This window comes from Sinocyclocheilus anshuiensis, unplaced genomic scaffold, assembly GCF_001515605.1.
Source record: "Sinocyclocheilus anshuiensis isolate Anshui unplaced genomic scaffold, SAMN03320099.WGS_v1.1 scaffold1317, whole genome shotgun sequence".
NCBI lineage: Eukaryota > Metazoa > Chordata > Actinopteri > Cypriniformes > Cyprinidae > Sinocyclocheilus > Sinocyclocheilus anshuiensis.
This window is the reverse complement of record NW_015551117.1, coordinates 46,911-66,781: the sequence shown is the minus strand read 5'-3', so window position 1 is coordinate 66,781 and position 19,871 is coordinate 46,911. Positions and strand designations below refer to the sequence as shown.

General features: G+C 37.9%; 1 protein-coding gene across 1 annotated transcript in view; it reads left to right on the top strand.

Annotated features, from left to right (window-relative positions):
* Positions 1-19,871, top strand: part of LOC107663005 (A disintegrin and metalloproteinase with thrombospondin motifs 7-like) — a gene marked incomplete at its 5' end in the record, with an annotated part of 95,498 nt that overhangs the window by 55,244 nt on the left and 20,383 nt on the right. The window contains 7 exons of the mRNA XM_016453138.1: positions 4,542-4,668; positions 4,798-5,011; positions 6,892-8,589; positions 9,066-9,218; positions 9,318-9,491; positions 9,617-9,763; positions 14,141-14,303. Of these exons, the coding sequence (XP_016308624.1) occupies positions 4,542-4,668; positions 4,798-5,011; positions 6,892-8,589; positions 9,066-9,218; positions 9,318-9,491; positions 9,617-9,763; positions 14,141-14,303 (2,676 nt within the window). The remainder of the gene's footprint in view (positions 1-4,541; positions 4,669-4,797; positions 5,012-6,891; positions 8,590-9,065; positions 9,219-9,317; positions 9,492-9,616; positions 9,764-14,140; positions 14,304-19,871) is intronic.

Below are 19,871 nucleotides of genomic sequence, written 5' to 3'. Positions count from 1 at the left end.
GTAGCTAACTACTTTTTCCAGCAAGTAGCGGTGTAGCGTGACCAAAAGCTACATTCTGTTTTGCGTTCTGACGAGTCACGAGCCTGTAATGCACTGAAGCAGCGCAGCGTCTTTCACAAACTACACAAACTAAATTTGTTCATTACCGCCATCTGTTGTAATATTACGCATCTTGTGGCTTTACACCGACAAAACCGACAAAAGATCGTCTTGGTTTTGGTTTTTGCAAAGGATGTACAAAGGATATTTCACATGAATCAACTGTAATTTACACAAAACAAAGATTAAAATGCAGTCTACGTCGAAGACTTAAAGCACATACAGGAGTTGAATAATAGCCTTTTTAAATTGATTAATTTTCTTCTTTATTGCACTCTAGATCAAATTTACAATTTACAATGATGAACGGTCATAATATAATCTGTCCCCCCACAGTTTTGTAATGAACACTAAGAAAATAAAAGCTGATGATTGATGTCTCAGAGCGGCTCCATTCACAGTCAGTAAATACCGCGTGTGCTGTGAGTTTAACCTGCTTATTTTACGACTCCTCCATATCAAGGTTAAGTTGCATATATTTTGTTCTTGCATTGATGTTACGTTTGTAGCAATTTTGCACTTTGACAGTCAGTTTAAGATAATATAACTATATAACTATACAGTATTTAATTATTGTGTATATCGGATAGTTTACAAAATCAAACAATTGGGACACTTTTTGTCATTGAAATGGCTTGGAAAATTGTCCCAATCAACCTGAATTCACCCTATTCTTTGAAATCATGATTGCATTACATTATGTTGTTTTAAACCCCAAATATTTTACTTATAACTTTATTATATTTTACTTATAACTTCATTAATAATTATTTAGTTATTTGTAATGTTAATTGTAAAAAAAAAAAATAATAATAAAAAAATGTAGTAGTTTCAATGTAGCTAGCTACTTTTTGATAGTAACTTGTAGTGTAGCTAGCTACTTTTTCAGAAGGGTAGCTTGAATGTAGCTTAACTACTTTAATTTACAAGTAGCTTGTAGCTGGTCATGTTGCAATGCAATGCATAGACTTTTTCCTCCACTTTATTTCAGGGAAACATGCAATGTTATTTTAAATGAAAGAAATCAAGATCTTCTCTGAGACCCGATATTCTTCAAAATAGCATTTATGTTCAGCAGAAGAAAGAAACTCATTCAGGTTTAAAACAACTTTTGAGTGAGTAAATGACGGTATAAAAATAAAGCACTATGACAGAATTGACAGACAGATGACAGAATTTGTATCTTTGAGTGAACTATTCCTTTAATGTTAATAAAACAACAAAACGCAGAGAAAAATCACTCACTACTCTTGTCTTGACTGAAAAACTTTAATACAGTTGCTTAATAGGAATCAATTTATATAGTGTATTATTCTTGTATTTGTTCATTCAATTTCTTGAATGCTCCTGCTAAATACACCTATTGTACCTGAAAATAGAACACTGTTTGTTTTATTTGTATATTATGTGTAGTTGTAATGTGTATCTTTGTTCTTATTTTTAATAACAAAAATAAAATAATTTTAAAGATTTTTATTTTTGCCCACTTTGGCCTAAATATTCGCCATTTTTTAAAAATATTTTGTTACCTTGAAAGGCTTTGTCTTTATAATAGGGAAATTCACTTGCAAAAACTTGCAAAATAGTAAAACCAACATGACGAATTGTGATAAAACTGTGAATCGTGATATTTCTAAAAAAAAAAAAAACGTGCTATGATATTTTTGCCATATCGCCCACCCCTACTTCGGGGCTTGCCTAATTGGTCAAATACACACAAAAATATGTCAAAATGACCAGTTTGGCGAGTATTCACCTAAGCACTTAGCACAGTCTTAAATGCACATAAACAGTAGGGAGAAATTTGGCTAAGGTGTGTTTGTATTGTTTGTATAGTGGATCCGTGCATTAAGTCTTAAAGTAACAACAGCCTAATAAAAACAAAAGAAAAAGGGGAAAATCACTCACTGCTTTTGACTAAATAATTTTAGTAGCTTTAATAAGCAAAAATCTATCAATTTATACAGTGAAAACTATTCAGTGTTATTTCACATATGATTAACCTTAATCATATTTCACATATAATTACCTTTGGTATTAAAACCAAAGACAAAGTGACTTTTTCAAGAAAAATAACAACACATTTTCAGTGTTTTCTTTCATAAAATTCACTAAAAAAATCCCCATGTTTAAAGAACAAATTCTGTCCCTTCAGCATTTTAAGCAGCAAATGGGGTCTTTAGATTGTTGTTCTCTAATCAAGAATTCAAATAATATTTAATGGTTTTAAAGTGTGTCTAATTTGATCCAAGGATTGTAGGTGGTTGCTGTTTCTTTGGTCAGTGGGTGGGTTAATCTGCTAATACTTTCCAGTTAGTGATACTGAAGGCTGTTTGAATCCAGCGCTGCTGTTACAAAGCAGGAAGCAGCCCGTTTTTGGTAATACAAAAGGTAAATGTCTCATTTAAATCCATGTTTCATGTGTTCATAAGAATGGGGTTTACTGGAAGAGGCTGGAATTGCATGTACATTCCTTTTGGCTGTGTGATAATGATAGAATGGGTACTAATTATTTGGAGAAACTGTAGTTTTGTAGTTGAACAAATTGCATGCAACACATTTATTTGTTGATCATTTCATTAATTTTGCTAATAGAAAAGGTTTGTTTATACTGAGGTGTTTTTGGTGAAAAAAGGAAAGGAAAATGCACACAGACAATAGTTTCTGTATTATGAGACTATTATTCTCTGTATTATTCTCTAATTATTAGACTGAACATCACATCCATTGTATGACAGAATTGCCTGAAGCCTGTAAACTAAGTTGAATAGTAGCTCTGATACACTCAAAAAAAATGCTGGGTTGTTTCAACCCAACTTTGGGTCAAATATGGACCAACCCAACTTTTGGGTTAAAAATTTAAAGTAAAAAATTAACCCAATGGTTGGGTTAGTCCATATTTGACCCAAAGTTGGGTTGAAACATCCCAACATTTTTTAGAGTGTAGGTTTGAAAGTGTACTTAATGCCACTGAAAAACGTTTGCAGTGCTTCTGTAAATTTTAAATATTTACTCAAGTGACTCCTCTTGAAAATATATGTGTATTAATTGCTATCGATTATGATTACAATACATGCTTTTTTTGCTTTTGGTCATCAACAGCTCTGTTAAGGATTATTGCATGGCACCAATAGTTCTTTATTAACATCGATTTGTATTTCATATTGAATAAATTCCAAAAAATACATAAGAATAAGAGGAAACTATGTCCATACTACAAGTGCACCAGTCTCAAAAGTGTTGAAGTGTTCAGTATGATTATTTTTAGATGCAATTACCCGCTACTCATCTTTAATTTGACTGAAGTGCTCGCACAAATGACATTATTTAATTGGTCTGGCACAGCAGGTAAATCAATTATTCTATATCATAACAGCAGAATTCAAATTAAGGGCTCCCACTATATCAAATAACATTTTGTAAAATGAATTAAGCTATATATTTATGTTCAAATCATTTTAAAAAAATCATTTTTTTAAATCTTATAATCAAAATCAGGCAATAGCAGATTTTGGGGTTTTAATTTTTTGTGACTGATAACAATGGTGAACATTTATCTACACAAACAAACATACGACAGTATTCTGCAAATTTTAGCTGTGGGACTTGCCACCTAATGTCCATGTACATCTTTTGAGGGTCACACCAATCAGTGCAGACTGACACCTGGGCCCCAGGGCCCTTTATCGCATCTGTTTGAGGGTTTATCTGATAACATTCTTCAAACACCTGTGAAGTCTGTGAAGCCTCTGGACTGTGGGTCCCTTCATCTCTCTGTTGGAGAGACTGATTCTCAAAGCTGTCAAATAAAGGTCGAAATCAGCCCAAGGACGTGACTCTAACAGAGAAGAGTACACAAGAAGGGCTATCCCTCCTCCTTCTGGAGTCAATTCAGTTCCTAGGGGAGAGTAGCAAAGAGTAATTAAGATAGATTTGCTGCTATCTGTGTTTTAGAACTACAGGACTGCTGAGATTAAGATTTTTTTTTATTATTACGTTCAGCATAGTCGTCTCCTCGCATTCATTTCTAGAGTTTATTAAATAGGACAATGGGAAAATTTTAATCAAACCACAAAAAGATCATTGGCTGGTACTTGGGTTCTTAAGGAACACTGCATTATTAAATACACTGCCACGCTCTAAATTCCAGCCAAATTAAAATGTGAAGACATATTACTTATCTTGAAGGAAAATTACTAGAATTAGTGGCATATCACTCACTCTTTCACATATTGTTGTGTAAAAAATAGATTGAAATTCCACTAACACTAAACTTTAGTACCATAATTTCTTTCTTTCTTTCTTTCTTCTGCTAAATTGTATGAACATTTAAATACAGTTTATTCATTTATTTATTTGACATTTATTTTGTGTAGTATACATTTATTGTCTTTTGTCTTTTTTTTTGTAAACAGCTGCTCAACAATTTGTCTTTTTTTCAGGTGTACAGAGGCAAGTTGTGCACTGTGTGGAGAGAACATCTGGAATCGTCGAGGAACATTACTGTGATCCAGCTACTAGGCCGGATGACAAGCAAAGTAACTGTTATAAGGGGGCATGTCCTGCCATGTGAGTTTTACTGCTGGACAGTCCTATACTTTACACACCCATCAGCAGCAGTGCACTAGATGGCTTTTAAAGGCAATCATCAGTGCAGTAAGAGTGCAGTAAATTCCTGTGATGTTTTTGTGTCATCAGATGGTGGGTTGGAGAGTGGCAGAAGTGCTCATCTAGCTGTGGGGACATTGGGCTTAGCAAGAGAACAGTGCTGTGTATTCGGAGCCTTGGGCTGGATGAGCAACGAGCGCTTCAGCCAGCTGAATGTCAACATTTGCCTAAGCCTGAGTCAATTGTTCGGTGTAACACACATGTGTCCTGTCCTGCTGACTGGACCATTGGAAGCTGGTCAGAGGTGAGCATATAACAGCCACAAGGAACATCTCTTGCAGTTCAAATAGTGACCAGACTATTTACATTTACATTTAGTCATTTAGCAGACGCTTTTATCCAAAGTGACTTACAAATGAGGACAATGGAAGCAAGCAAATTCAACAAAAGAGCAATGATATACAAGTGCTATAACAAGTCTCAGTTAGCTTAACGCAGTGCACATAGCAAGGGATTTTTAAATAATATAATAAATAAAAAGAAAGAAAACAGATAGAATAGAAAAAGAATAGAGCAAGCTAGTGTTAAGACAATGACTATATATGATTATGATTCATAATTTTATAAAGCATACAGAATGTTATGTGAAGAAAGGTTTTAGTGTGCAGCCTTCGCATTTTAGCAGAACTAACAAAACATTAGCATAGTATTATCATAGTTTTCGGACATATAATAACATCAATGTACTATGGCCATGAACATGAAAATCCTTCAGTTCCATGATATATGTCATTGCACCAATGTATTACCTGCTATTATAGTCTGAACAAAAGTAAAATTACCATGTCACTTATGTAAAGTGCATTTTATTTCAGTCTAATAAAAAAATCATGGTTTTTGGTTTAAGCACCTCATATAAAAAATGAAAAGAAACAATTTTGTTTATATAGTATTTTGACTTGATGTGTTGGTGTGCAGAAAACTGAAAAAAATATTATAGGTTTTATTAATTATTCAATTTTCTTTAGTATATAGCAGAAAATGCGCATACCACAACACAGTAAACAATAAAACCCATTTAAAGTTGTATTCATTTATAGTAAGTCAGCTACTTTAAACTTTGACTAACAATGTTTTTAGTTTTATTTTAAATGATCATATCATAGCCAATTAACATAGCTTTTGTTTATGGTGAAATTAAATTGTAAAAAAGCATATATATATATATATAATTAGTGCTGTCAAACGATTAATCGCGATTAATCACATTCAAAATAAATGTTTTTGTGTACATAATATATGTGTCACGGGTGTCTGCTGTGCAGTAGCTAAGGAAGCAGAGACGCAGGAGATTCACGAATCACAGTCTTTAATAATCCAAATAGGGGTAACACAGGGCAGGCAGGAACACACACAGAACACATAGTATAGACAAACACCGAACAAAGGAACGGACAACACTATAAATACAAGACTAAACGAGGGTAGATGATGAGACACACCTGAACCGAATGAACACAATCAACAAGGGAGAAAACTAGGTCACAGAGCACATGGGGAGTAAAACACACACATACTCAAACAGTCCAGGGGTGTGACAATATGTATGTGTGCTGTGTATATTTATTATGTATATATAAATACACACACATGCATGTATATATTTCAGAAAAATATAAACTTTATGTAACATTGAAATATGGAACTGTATTGATTACTGTATTGATTATTGTATGGTCTTTGTATTAAATCAGCTTTATTTTGTATTTTGTTTTTTTTTCTGTCAGAAAATAAATATTTTAGATTAATATTAAATCAAAATCAAGGTTTTAATGAAACCATACATATAATTTGAGCGGGGGGAAAAAATCTAATTACAAATGTTTTAATTTATCCAACGTATTTTTTTCAACATACATGCTATTGTACCACTACAGTACATTATTTGAACAGAGAAAACATTCATCTTCACATTAATTCTGTCAATACTACAAACACTACACATACTTGATGATTATTCCTTGCTTTCTCATAAAACGAACTTCAGATTTTGCTTTATTGGACAACAATATGTAAAACTGTTTTGATGACACATTGTTATACAAAACAGTCTCATTTTATTTTTAAATCATTGTGAGACAATTTTCTGACTTTGACAGCTCTTACGCACTGCTTCTTCCACAGTGTTCAGTGAGCTGTGCAGCTGGTTTCCAGATATGTGACGTGACCTGCAGCTGGAATACTGGTATGGACTGTGATCCGAAAGCCAAGCCTAATTCAACTATGCCATGCTATCTTCAGGACTGCCCCATAAATTCGGACACCTTTGGCAATGACTGGTCAGGAAGTGGAGCATCCAGCAAAGAAGTTTTCAATGAGATAAAAGTTATACCCCACTTTAGTACTACTAAAAAACAGCCCAGGGGCAATGCTGACCTCAATGACATTATAGAAGATGATTTCTCACATTATAGTCATGTTGAAAAGTCCTCTGACAATTCTATTGTGAAAAATCTTCAAGTTGATGATTTTTATTACGACTACAATTTTATAAGATTCCATGAGGATCTGTCGTATGACTTTGATAAAGATGAAAATTATATGTTCGATAACTCAGGAATAAAACATGGAGACATTACTCTGACAGGGACAGATGTCCCTATAACTACCTCATCGCCATCCACCACTGTGGACCAACACAGTACCACCATGCGCTCTGACAGCATTACAATCAAGGGTACTGAAGGTCATGAACCTCAAAAGAAAGACGTACTAGATGAAAATAATGATGAGCTATTTGCTGAGGATTACTTCCTGCCTGTCATTGCAACAACTGAACCATCCTCTGCAGTTACCAGGTTATTTAGCAAATGGAAGGACAATGATAGTGACTTCAGTATTACTAGGAAACCTCCATCAACTGCAGATGTGTCCACTCAGGACAAGCAGACATTGTCATATGAAACTGAGCCAAACATCTTTTTGACTCCTGAACCACATACAAATTCAAACTCAAATAACCAAGACAATTACAAAGGCAATCAAAAAGATAAAACCATAATGGCAATAACTGAAGATGAGAATGAAGAGGAGTTTGGCGAAGATGTTCCTGGAAGTGAAAGTGAAGCACACCATGGCACTCAAAATAATGAACCTCCTTTAGATTATTATGTGTTTAAGTTTGAAACTTATGAGAACAGACATGTTCATATTCCCACTACTTCTTTACAATGGCGTATGGCCTCACCAACAGTCTCACTGAGTGCAACTTCTCAACCATTGGAGCTTCTCAGCAGTGCTTCCAGTGATGACTTTGCAAAATATAAAGTTCTGACGGAACCATCATTTAACACTAAGGAGAGTGAATTCACTGTAAGAGAGTTCACTACGACCTCAGATAGCCTTTCTCAAGGGTATGTTCCTTCTCCAACTTCCTCTGTCCCAGCCAAACATTACAGTAGCATGACCTCAGCAGCTGGAACAACAGCTCTACCTCCTACAGAAATGGAAAGTGATTTTGAGCCCTCACTCTTCACTACAAGTGATATTCCGGACACTACAATTGCTACAGAGATTCAAAGTTGGTATTCCAGAGCCATTGCACCACCCAAAACTAATGGGCCTAAAATAGAGCCTTGGCGAACTCCGGTCCCCTTACCTCGCTGGACAGAGAATGAAAACAATAAGATTATTATTGCCCGAATGCTGAGACCTGCTGGGCTTAATCCCTCTCTGCCTACTCCTACTGAGCAGCCATCTCAGGGCACTAGTAGTGAGCATTCAGTGCATTCTTCTAGCCCTCCGATGCCCACTGGGCTGGTCATGCCTTCTCTTTACCCATTAGCCTCCCCTGCACACTGGAAAAAAGGCAACTGGAGTGCTGTGAGTAGTTAATTATGCATTCCTCACATTCTCTAGATACGAAATCAGCATGGGCTGAGAAACAGCAGTCGGCCACAAAGATAAAAGTCCTTGAATTATGCTGACACCACAGCATTAGATTTCAACAGAAACATAACTTTAACTTTCAGGTAATGAAATTTGTTTCATGTTATTCTAGCAACAAATATGGATATGAGGGATCGCATGGCACCACTATCCATCCTTAAATCTGACTGTGTATGAGTGTGCACACATACAAAAGGTTTTATAACCTGAATATCGAAATTGGGAAATGTTAAGTTTATAAGAATGTTGTTGGAGCCCACAACCTCTAACTTGTAACCTAACTCTAAAATTTGAATAGTTAATGAGAATGTTTATCCAGGAACATGTCCTACTTTAATAAATCTCTTTAAGCAGGGTTTGCATGCATTTTTCAATGTGAACAGTACTTTATCCTGCAAATGATTTTATAGTGCTCAACAAGTTGCGGGCTTGGTGCCATCTGGAGGTCAGTGTCCTGCAGCACTGGTGATGGATCAGACTGTGACTTAGCTACTAGGCCTGTGCCAGCGCGCCGCTGCTACCTTCGTCCCTGCTCTGCATGGAAAGTTGGAGAGTGGAGTAAAGTAAGTCTGCATGCATGCAGCCAAACATAATGAATTAAATTCATTTCCAATTAATGAAAACACAATGGGAGTTGCCACTCCTGATATCTCTTTTGGCAGTGCTCGAAGAATTGTGGTGTAGGAGTGAAGGTCAGAGAGATTCAGTGTTATGACACACGAGATCAAAGGTTGCTGCGGCCATTTCATTGCCAGGCCATCTCCCCCAGACCTCCTGTCCGAATTCCTTGTAACATCCACAACTGTTTAGAGTGGTACACATCTTCTTGGGGGCAGGTAAAGAGATTTAGCATTCAGAAGCTTCACTTTTCTCTCCTCAGCTCATTGTGCCTGTTTTTTTGATCTTCACATTACTCTCTTCATCTCTATGTGTCTGATTCTAACATCATATATGCCCACAGTGTTCAGAGCTGTGTGGAGGTGGGGAGCAGCAGAGGCTGGTCACCTGCCCTGAAACTGGGAAATGTGATGATAACCTAAAGCCCAGCAACATCCAGACTTGCAATGTCCATCCATGCCACCAGTGGATTACTGGATCCTGGGGTCAGGTGAGTGACATAAAACTTGAGGAAATGTTTGATTTGATTTTTTAAGTCAGCCAGCTTAACAATGTGTCTCTGCACTAGATACAAAACGTCTTGGTTACGTATGTAACCCACGTTCCCTGAAGGAGGGAACGGAGACGTTATGTCAGCAGTGACTGATGAATTGGGATCTCACCAGAGAAGCGAGATCTTAGGTACAATGAAGTAAGGGCTGTAAAACCCTGTCTTCATATCAGCTGGAGGGATCGGCTCTATCGCGTCCTTCACCAGTAGGACTGCGATTTCCGCTCGCAAGACGGGAGAATCCTTGTTTGGCACAGAGGTGAACCGAATGCCGCTGAACTTGGGAGGACGCCGGGCGAACTGAATCGCATAGCCGAGTCTGATGGTTCTCATGAGCCAGCGAGACGGTCTGAAAAGCGCTAACCAGGCCCCCAGAAACCGAGCAAGTAGGACTAAGGGAACCACTGATGTACCCGCAGTGGGGCAGCGAGGTGGAGCGCAGGGACCCGACCCGGAAGGCAAAGTGTCCCGGAGTGGGGTCTGAGTGCGTGCTGCGACACTTACCTGGCTCCACGGTTGGGCAGGGTGCGCGTGAGGAGGCACCGTGTCCTCGAGCCGGGCCCTGCTGCCCGCTGGCGAAAGGCGAGGGGGACGGAAGTGTTGAGGCTGTGTCTCGTACACTGCCATCCTTGCCCTCTTGGGACCCAGAGAAATAGGAAACTGCTCTTTTGTTGAATGTTTGGGTACCACTGGCTGGGGAGCCAGTTGCGGAACAAAACAAAAAGGGAACAAAAGATTCTCCACCCGGCCCTCCCCCGGAGGAAGGAGTGGCGCAGTCACCATCTCCTGAAGAGCAGGATCCAGAGTCTCCTGGTCGCCCATCTCAGGGACGCCGCTTGCTCTGGCGCTTTACAGGCCTGGCAGTGGCAGAGCTTTCCTGTCACTCTCCTGCTGCTAGCTCCATGCTGCGGCCGGTGTGAAGGCTGCTGCTGGGGCCGAGCTGGAGCAGAGGTGGAGGCAGCAGAAGGGCACCCTCGGAGACTAGCGGGCGGAGGAGCTGCAGCCGGCAGCGGGGTGTTGACAGCAGCGGGCCGCCGGAGCAGGATGTGCTTAATTGCCTCCTTCTGCTTCTGTGCCTGGGAGATCGGGGAGTCCAGGAAGCTGTGTTTGTCGGACTCCCTCATATCTGACAGGTTTAGCCAAAGGTGGCGTTCCTGGACCACCAAGGTGGACATCGTCTGATCCAGGGACAGTGACTTTTGTCGCCCGTAGGGCGAGGTCCATCGCAGTGCGCAGCTCAGGTCAGAACTACCCCCGTGCAGCTGCTTCAACGGCTTGGCCTGGTAGACTTGCAGGAGGGCCATGGCATGCAGGGCGGAGGTGGCTTGTCCAGCAGCTCTGTAAGCCTTGGCCATTAGAGCGGACGAGAACTTACAAGCTCTGGACGGGAGACGTGGATTACACCGCCAGGCGGCAGCGCTATGCGGGCAAAGCTGCATTGCAATAGCACGCTCGACTGGAGGGATCTCCACATACACCTTAGCCGCCCCGCCGTCGAGGGTAGTGAGGATGGAAGAGGCACTAGCTCTATTTCAGGCAGAAAAAGGTGCCCTCCAAGCATGCCTCTTCATGCACCTCTGGGAAGAATGGAACCGGAGGTGGACGCTGAGGATAAGCGTGCGGCACCCCCAGGAACCAATCATCCAGCCTTGAGCTCTCGGGAGATGGAGAGGTTTTCCATTGCAACCCGATGCTCTAGGTGGCCCGGGAAAGCATGGCAGTCAGCTCTGGATCTGACTCGGGCAACGCCACCTTCCCTGACGGAGGCAACGCAGCCCAGTCTTCATCTCCAGAGCCTAGCTCGTCCCCCGATGCAGTGATCGACATCCTGTCATCTGCCGGGGCTCCGAATGGGATGCTAGGCCTCGCCTCCGGGGGCTCAGCTGCCTCATCACGGAACACCACGACTAGAACGGGGCATAGCAAGGGGGACTCCCCCTTGTTTCATGAAGAGGAGTCTGGATCGCAACATCGCGATGGTCATGTTCCCGCAATGAGAACATGAATCATCCACAAGCGCTGCCTCAGTGTGCTCAAAGCCCAGGCACGAGATTCAGCGATCGTGACCATCAGACGAAGCCAGGAAGTGACTGCATCCAGAAAAACACGAGTGGAAGGCCATCTTTAAAAAGATGCCGCGTCACTCGTGGACCTCTTTTAGAACTTTAATTCTAATAATAGATTTAAGTGCTGAAGCGCCCAGGGGAGGTCACAGCGCGACCGCAGTTTGATGAGCACGCCGTCCAAATCGGGAAAAAAATGCAGCAGCACTGGACCAGCAAACCTCTGCTGACGCGCCATAACACCAACACTCGCAGGAACCATTGTTCTGTAACACTCTCTTCGGTGACTGCTCAAGCAGAAAGGCTCGGCTCCAAAGCGAAAAGCTGAATGTGCGACTGCACACGATCTCCTTATATACCCATGCTGCGGAGCGGGGTGCGTGATGCAAAGCTCGCACGCCAACATTCATTGGCTTGTTTTGTTAACACTCGAAGGTGATTGGGCTCTCTGGCGAGATCCCAATTCGTCAGTCACTGCTGACGTAACGTCGAACGTGACTGACTGAAAGGGAACCTTACATCTAAATGTGTGAATAAAATAACCCATAAAATGAGAATTAGAGGAACATCATGTGCTGGATTCAGCTTAGAATCTCAGAATTGTATTTATAAAACTTAATTTTTAGCATGGTCTTTCATCCTATTTCTGGTAAATAAAACCGTTTTATTGGGGAATACACTGAAAATGGCTTATGTTCTTTTAGATTTCACTGTTATGTTGCTTAAAAAGTACAACTTTATTATTTAACATTATTCCAATTATTCTGAATGGTCATTTTGAAAGTACACCTACATTGTTTTTCAAAGATGAGGACGATTACAACAAATTAAAGTAGTCCATATATTCAGTGTCACTGAAATACTTTGTGTGAAAAACAGACTGTAATTTAAGTAACCTTTCACCCTGCCCTATTAAAATCTGGCTCACACACAAGAACATCTGTTTGGTTATATAAGCACAGCACAGTGAGTAAAATCTGCACCATAAAACTAGAAGGTGGTAGAGAATAAGAAACTGCAGACAAACCTTGTTACGTCTCATGATTTGAATGTATGAAAGTGATTAAATGTGAAAAGATTTGAGATCATGAGAAGACTCTCGCTATCCTTTACAATACCACCCCACACTTTTAGAACCACTGTGCTTCACAACCACTTTCAGTAAATCCCCCACCCACCAGAACTTTGGCCAGTATACTTTACTTGTATTAGATGCAATCAAAACAGCCAACAAAGCATTGGAAAGCAAATATTTCTGAAAATGGCAACATCCCAAATAGTGGAAGAAAATGAAAGAAGATTGATTCATTTGTAATTATCTCTCATTCGGTTTTTCTTTCTACATATTCAAATTTACATTCACATTTAAAGAGATGGGATGGATTATTCACTGTGTGTGTGTGTGTGTGCAGAATGTCAGACCTGAATGTAGGAAGTAGCATAATTGGACAATCAGTGAAGTCAAATCACAGTGTGCTCATATGAACTCGCAATGCTCATCCTGCAATTAAGTTGCTAATGTGGTCTACCCCTTTGGGTACATACTCACAGCATCTGAACCCGCCTTTGATACCGAGAGCCCCTTCTATACACCTTCTTCATACCAGTGCTGTCAAATCATGTGGAAATCATGTTAAATGGACTAGAGTATGAAATTATGTTGTGTAAACCAACTTGCAAAACCTATAATGTGGTTTTCTTATTCCTTCAACAGTGCTTAGTGTTGCTTTTGCAAAATAAGGCTGGTTTGTTAGTAGAATTCCTAACAAATTCCTATGATGAGATATAAAAGTCCTTCAAACCTTGGGTGGACACTGGTCATGTAAAACTGCTTTTGGATTAGGAAACCTGAGCTAACATTGCTGTTTACATGCACCCAAATAATGAATTCATAATCAGACTGATGTCTCAGTTTATACCAAAAAGCCTGTAAATACCCCAATCAATCTGACTGAACTCAATCTGAATGAAATTTTGATCGAATTGAAATCTAATTAAAAGGAAAAAATTAAGCATGTAAAAACTTAAATCCAGCTATTTTCTCATACAGATTCAAAAACATGAATTGATCATGTAAATGGATTTTTCAGAATCTAAAATCAGATTGAGTCAAAGTGGGGGCAAAAAGATAAAATTTTAGATAAATGTTAGGATATGACTCCTTTCAAGACAGTCCTCGGTTGTCAAAGCTTTGCAATAGGTCGTTGATCAGAGTCATACTGGGTGTTCAGGCTTGTCTATTGTGTGTTTGCAGTGTTCGGTGTCCTGTGGAGGAGGTGTTCAGCGCCGACTGGTTAAATGTGTCAACACTAAGGCCGAGCTCGAGGATGAAAATGAGCATGTTGATTGTGATCACGAACCTCGACCAAAGAACACAAAGAAGTGTAACATTCATGACTGTGACAGCGCCACCTCTGGTAAGTGGAGCTTTGCGAGCTAGAGACAATGAATACAAATATAGACAGTTAAAGTGAGATTGCCTTATAAAATTATCATGACATGAGGTTGAATTCAAATGTGAATTAAAGTAAAATTGTAAAGTTACGGACACCATGAAGAGTTTTCAGGGGTTATGCAAGACAGATATTTGGGGCCCCCTTCTTCCAGATGTGTTTCTTTTAACGCTTAATAAGAAATTTAAATAATTTCTTAGTTACCATTTATATTATTTCAAGTAAATTTGTTGTAAAAAAAAATGTTATCACAATTTTTGACCCATGTTATCTTGTATTATAATAAATAAGCTTACACAACAAAATTATAAACCAGTAAATTTTACAATTCTCGATTCCAATTTCAATACCACAGGAAAAACTACTAGCCTAACAAATATAAATAAAGTTCAAATATTATTAAAGACAAGTGAACAGTCAGTAAATAAGAACAAATGAACAAATTACAAGCAATAGCACAAATAAATAAATAGAACAAAGATACAGATATAGTTAAAGATGCTTTGGGTTTTTAGATTTATAGGTGTTCAAGTACAGAAATGAAATAATAAAATGTAAAATAACATTGCATATTCCTCACTGTATAAATGAATATAGATTAATCATATTCAGTCAAGAGCACTGAGTGATTTTCTCTTTTTTATTGGAATAATATTAAAGACACCGACAGCAGCTTGTAAATTAGGGGAGGTCACGTTAAACACAATTCATAGGTCTAAAATGATACACATTTGATTTCTTTCTCAAATGTTTATGTTCATTTAAGACATAACCGACTGTTTTTGAGGATACTTGCCAAGATGGGTATTTTGACATACTTTTGTATTTCACGCTGTCGGGAGTCACTTCAAAGATTATACATCGGTAGTTCTTTGGTCACTCATTGAACATGACAGAAAGTTGCAGAAGTTAGTCAGGGGAGAGGCAGTGGTGTTGTTTTACAGTGTATTACAATGACAACTCTACAAGCTAAACTTAAGGGGTCATAATGTAAATATTTAAAAACTTCATCTCATCCAATTGGTTCAGATCATCTTTAGAGCATGCTGGCAAAAATTATGGAATTCAAGTTGATTAAAATAACGCATGAACGGATTCGATAAGGAGCACGCAAAAATGAACGTGAGGCTATATCTCCACAATAGTTTGGTGTATTGAAACCAAACTTGGTGTTTGTTATAATAATCATGACCTGAAGCTACCTGCACAGTTTTGGCACAGCGCCACCTAGTGGTCAGGAGATATGAAAAATGGCTATGTAACTTCTGAATGTTTTGGCCAAAAATGACAAAACTTGTCTCTTTAGGTTTGGCGCAGCATGGCGAGTCGAACCATTTCCAATCATGTCAGCCATTTTGGGTGTCAGCCATTTTGAATTTTGTCGTAAAATGCTATATTTTATGAACGCATCAGTGAATTGTTACGAAACTCGGTATGTCTTCGGCACCATGTTCTGACAATACTCAAAAAGTGCCACCTTGTGGTCAAAACTTGTAATGAAATTTCCAAAAATGGCAATAACTTTTGTGTTTATTAGCCTATTGTAATGAAACTGGTCTCAATATATTCTTTGGGTCATGCTGAGAACATAGATACCAATTTTGCCACAGTCAGCCGAACTTCCTGTCAGCCGAACTCCTCCTAGACCGTTGGTTAATTTTTCACCAAATTTGACTCAGATCATGTTCAGACCATGCTTGCAAAAAGTTAAGGATTTCATGTCAATATAAAAAACGGTTATTTAACGCATCAACGAATTTTCTGCAGTGATGCCAAACTACATATGAGGCTGTATCTCTGCAAAGCTTTGACATATTGAAACCAGACTTTGCATGTGCCATTGTCACCTCACATTGACCTCGCCACATCACTTTGGTAACAGTGCCACCTATTGATCAAAAGTGATAAACCATTCATTAACCACTAATGATGAAGTTTCCAAAACATGCTAATACAGTAACTTTTGATTACATTAACCTATTTTTTAACTTTTTTTAACTCCTCCTAAGCAGTTTGTCTGATTTTCACCAAATTCGAGTCAGATCATCTTCAGACTGTGCTGACAAAAATATTTTGTGCCCATAGACAAAACTGTTTTTGAATAGTGCCACAACAAAGTTGAGGCATAATGCCCAACTGTATTTGAGGCTCTATCTCTGCAAACCTTTGACATATTGACACCAAACTTTGTGTGTGCCATTGTCACCTCACACAGAAAATAACCACATCGATTTTATAACAGTGCCACCTATTTGTCAAAAGTGATAACTAAAATTAAAATTGAAAATTTTGACTAAAATCATCCTAAAATGGCTTTAATTATTCATTGTTGCAGTTGGTCTGACGCTCCATGCCATACTTAGCTCCTCATTTTGCCTCTGTTGTGCTTGGCCTCTTAATCGCTGCTTGCAGCTATGTTTCACATTGAAATTTGGCCACATTTAAAAAAATATATTGTGAAAATCCATACAAAAAATGGCAAATTGGTCAGGTGTATTTGTCCATTAAAGGGCAAGAAGACACACTTAAATAAATAAATAACCAAAGCTGTGATTTGGGGCCCCCTAGCAGCCTGGGTCCATATGCCTAGCATACTCTGTATCCCTCATAATGGCGCCCCTGACTTCAGGGTGCAATTGTATAATTTTTAATAGTACTTTTATTTTTTCAGTATAAATTCCTTAAAATAGCTAATACTAATTATTTTACATTAATAATCATGTTTAAAGTGGAAATTGTTGAAATTAGTATTAAATGTGTATATTAGTTCAAGTTCCAGTGTGTAATATCCATGCAAATTAGCGAGAACAAACAGAATTGGAAAAATAATAACTTTTGAATAATGACATTTGTTGCAGATGCCACAGAGCTACAGTGTTTCCACTCTTTGAGAAAATAAGCTTATGAATGGTTTAGTTAAACTTGTATTTTAAATTGTTTGTCTATTATTATTGCATATTATTTTTCACTGGGATAGGTGATTTTTAACATTGAAAAAAAGAAAAAAAAAAACATACACTCCATTTTGAGCTGCCATAGCCAAAAGGGATTTTTTTCTTCTATGACTATAGGACAAATCTGTGCACTCAGTATCCTTTGGTAAATATGGTGTGTTTTTTGATTACATTAACCTATTTTTTAACTTTTTTTAACTCCTCCTAAGCAGTTTGTCTGATTTTCACCAAATTCGAGTCAGATCATCTTCAGACTGTGCTGACAAAAATATTTTGTGCCCATAGACAAAACTGTTTTTGAATAGTGCCACAACAAAGTTGAGGCATAATGCCCAACTGTATTTGAGGCTCTATCTCTGCAAACCTTTGACATATTGACACCAAACTTTGTGTGTGCCATTGTCACCTCACAAATAAAACAGATAGAATAGAAAAAGAATAGAGCAAGCTAGTGTTAGAGGCCTTTTTGCTTTTGTTAATTGTATAATGAAAAACTTAAAACAAATAGATCGAATACAAAAAGATTAGAGAAGCAATTGTTAGCTTTTTTTTTTAAAACAAGCAGTTAGTAAATAAATAGAGTGCAAGTCTAAAAGGAGCAAGTTTTTTTATATAAAGAATAGAATTAGAATAGTATGGAACCCCTAAAGGGACATGGTGGTGGAAAAAAAATCAGATTGAGTGAAAATTTGGGGTGGGAGGAAAAAATATTTGTCAGATTTTTTGCGTTCCCTCACAAAACTTTTGCGTTCTCTCGCAAAATTTAATGAAGCTTAATGAAGACGGTGATAAAAAAAAGACCAAATATGCTATAGAACTTATTAAAAATATATTCTGTGTACATGCAAGCAGATGAGCCCATATTGGCGTTTTCTTCCCCATAGAAAACCGCGCTTAACATGGCTTAATATAAGAAGACAGTGATATAAAAAGTTTTATATTTTATTAAAAATATACTACAGGCAATCAACGCAGTAATCCATTAAGCCAGTGGTTCTCAAACCTTTTACAATGGCGTACCCCCTAGGGCATTTAGCCTAACATTCTTCTGAGTTAAATAAAGCAATAAATGATGGCAAAACGAAGTTATACTTGTAGATTCAAAACTAAAATCGCCAGTAGGTGGCGGCAAGTCACTGTCTAATGAGCAAGGCGAAGCATTCATTCATTCAGTAACGAAGCAAATGGTTGTAGTTATGAAAGGGTTATTAATCAGTTCCGATTATCAGTGCTCTCCGAATCATTCAAAGTTGCAGATTCATTCACTAACGAAACAGTGCTGTTGCTTAGAGACGCACACCAGTTCTGTTGCGGATTTCGTCTGAACTATTTCCTTGTAAAATATAACAAACAATATTGACAATATTGTGTTTAAAATGTAGGATACATTTAAAATGTAAAATGTACACTTAATATTGCCTTTTTTGTTTAACTGTTATATAAAATCAATGTCACATTTGCAGTCTTTTGGATATTCAGGGAAAATTGCATTCTCGTAAGTTTCAGAGTGAAATAAGAACGTACCCAGTGGGCAATTGATGTCAAAAAGACGTCAAATTGACATCAAACATTGACGTCAAAAAACAGGTCAAAAACGTAAATCAAATTGACGTCAAAAACTTGACATCAAACATTGACGTCAAAAAACAGGTCAAAAACGCAAATCAAATTGATGTCAAAAACTTGATGTCAATTTGATGTCCACACATGTCCTATTCTAGACCACCAAATTAATGACACAACAGTAAGAAATGTAAGAAATGTTTTATTTATCAAGATACAATTCCAAAATACAAATGTGAACTGGATTATTTATCCCCTGAAGGGACTACAGTCAATGTAAATCAAAGGTTAACTCTGCATGAAAAAAAGGCTTAAATTCATAGATGGATTAACAACATATGGTAGATAAATGATGTAGATATGCTACCAGTCAAAAGTTTTTGAACAGTAAGATTTTTTATGTTTTTTAAAGAATTCTCTTCTGCTTACCAAGCCTGCATTTATTTGAGCCAAGTACAGCAAAAGCAATAACATTTTGAAATATTTTTAGTATTTAAAATATCTGTTTTCTGTTTGAATATATTTTAAATGTAATTTATTCCTGTGATTTCAAATCTGAATTTTTTGCATCATTACTCCAGTCGTAAGTGTCACATGATCCTTCGGAAATCATGTGACACTTCCTGAATAAAGATAGAGACACTTGTATCACTCATTTTAAGTCATTAAAATACAGTATACATATCTATGGTTGTTTTCCAGGACTTAAGTTTCAAAAAGTCAAATTCAAGTTTGACCCCCCCTTAGCAAGAAGGTCACTGCAGATATTCTTTACAACTTAAAACTATGTGAAGCTAGATTATACAGTAACTTATAAGTACAAGTCAACCTGCCATACCAAAAAAGACCACAGGGAGATGCCAAAAGACTGCATATGGCCACAATACGGTAGGGGTGTGCGATATATATCGTCTGCAATAATATCGTAATTGTTGTTTTAGCGATGTGCAATTTGACATTATCGAGTATTCTGCAAAAACCAAACAAAACACCCCTACAGAGTGCACGCATTCAT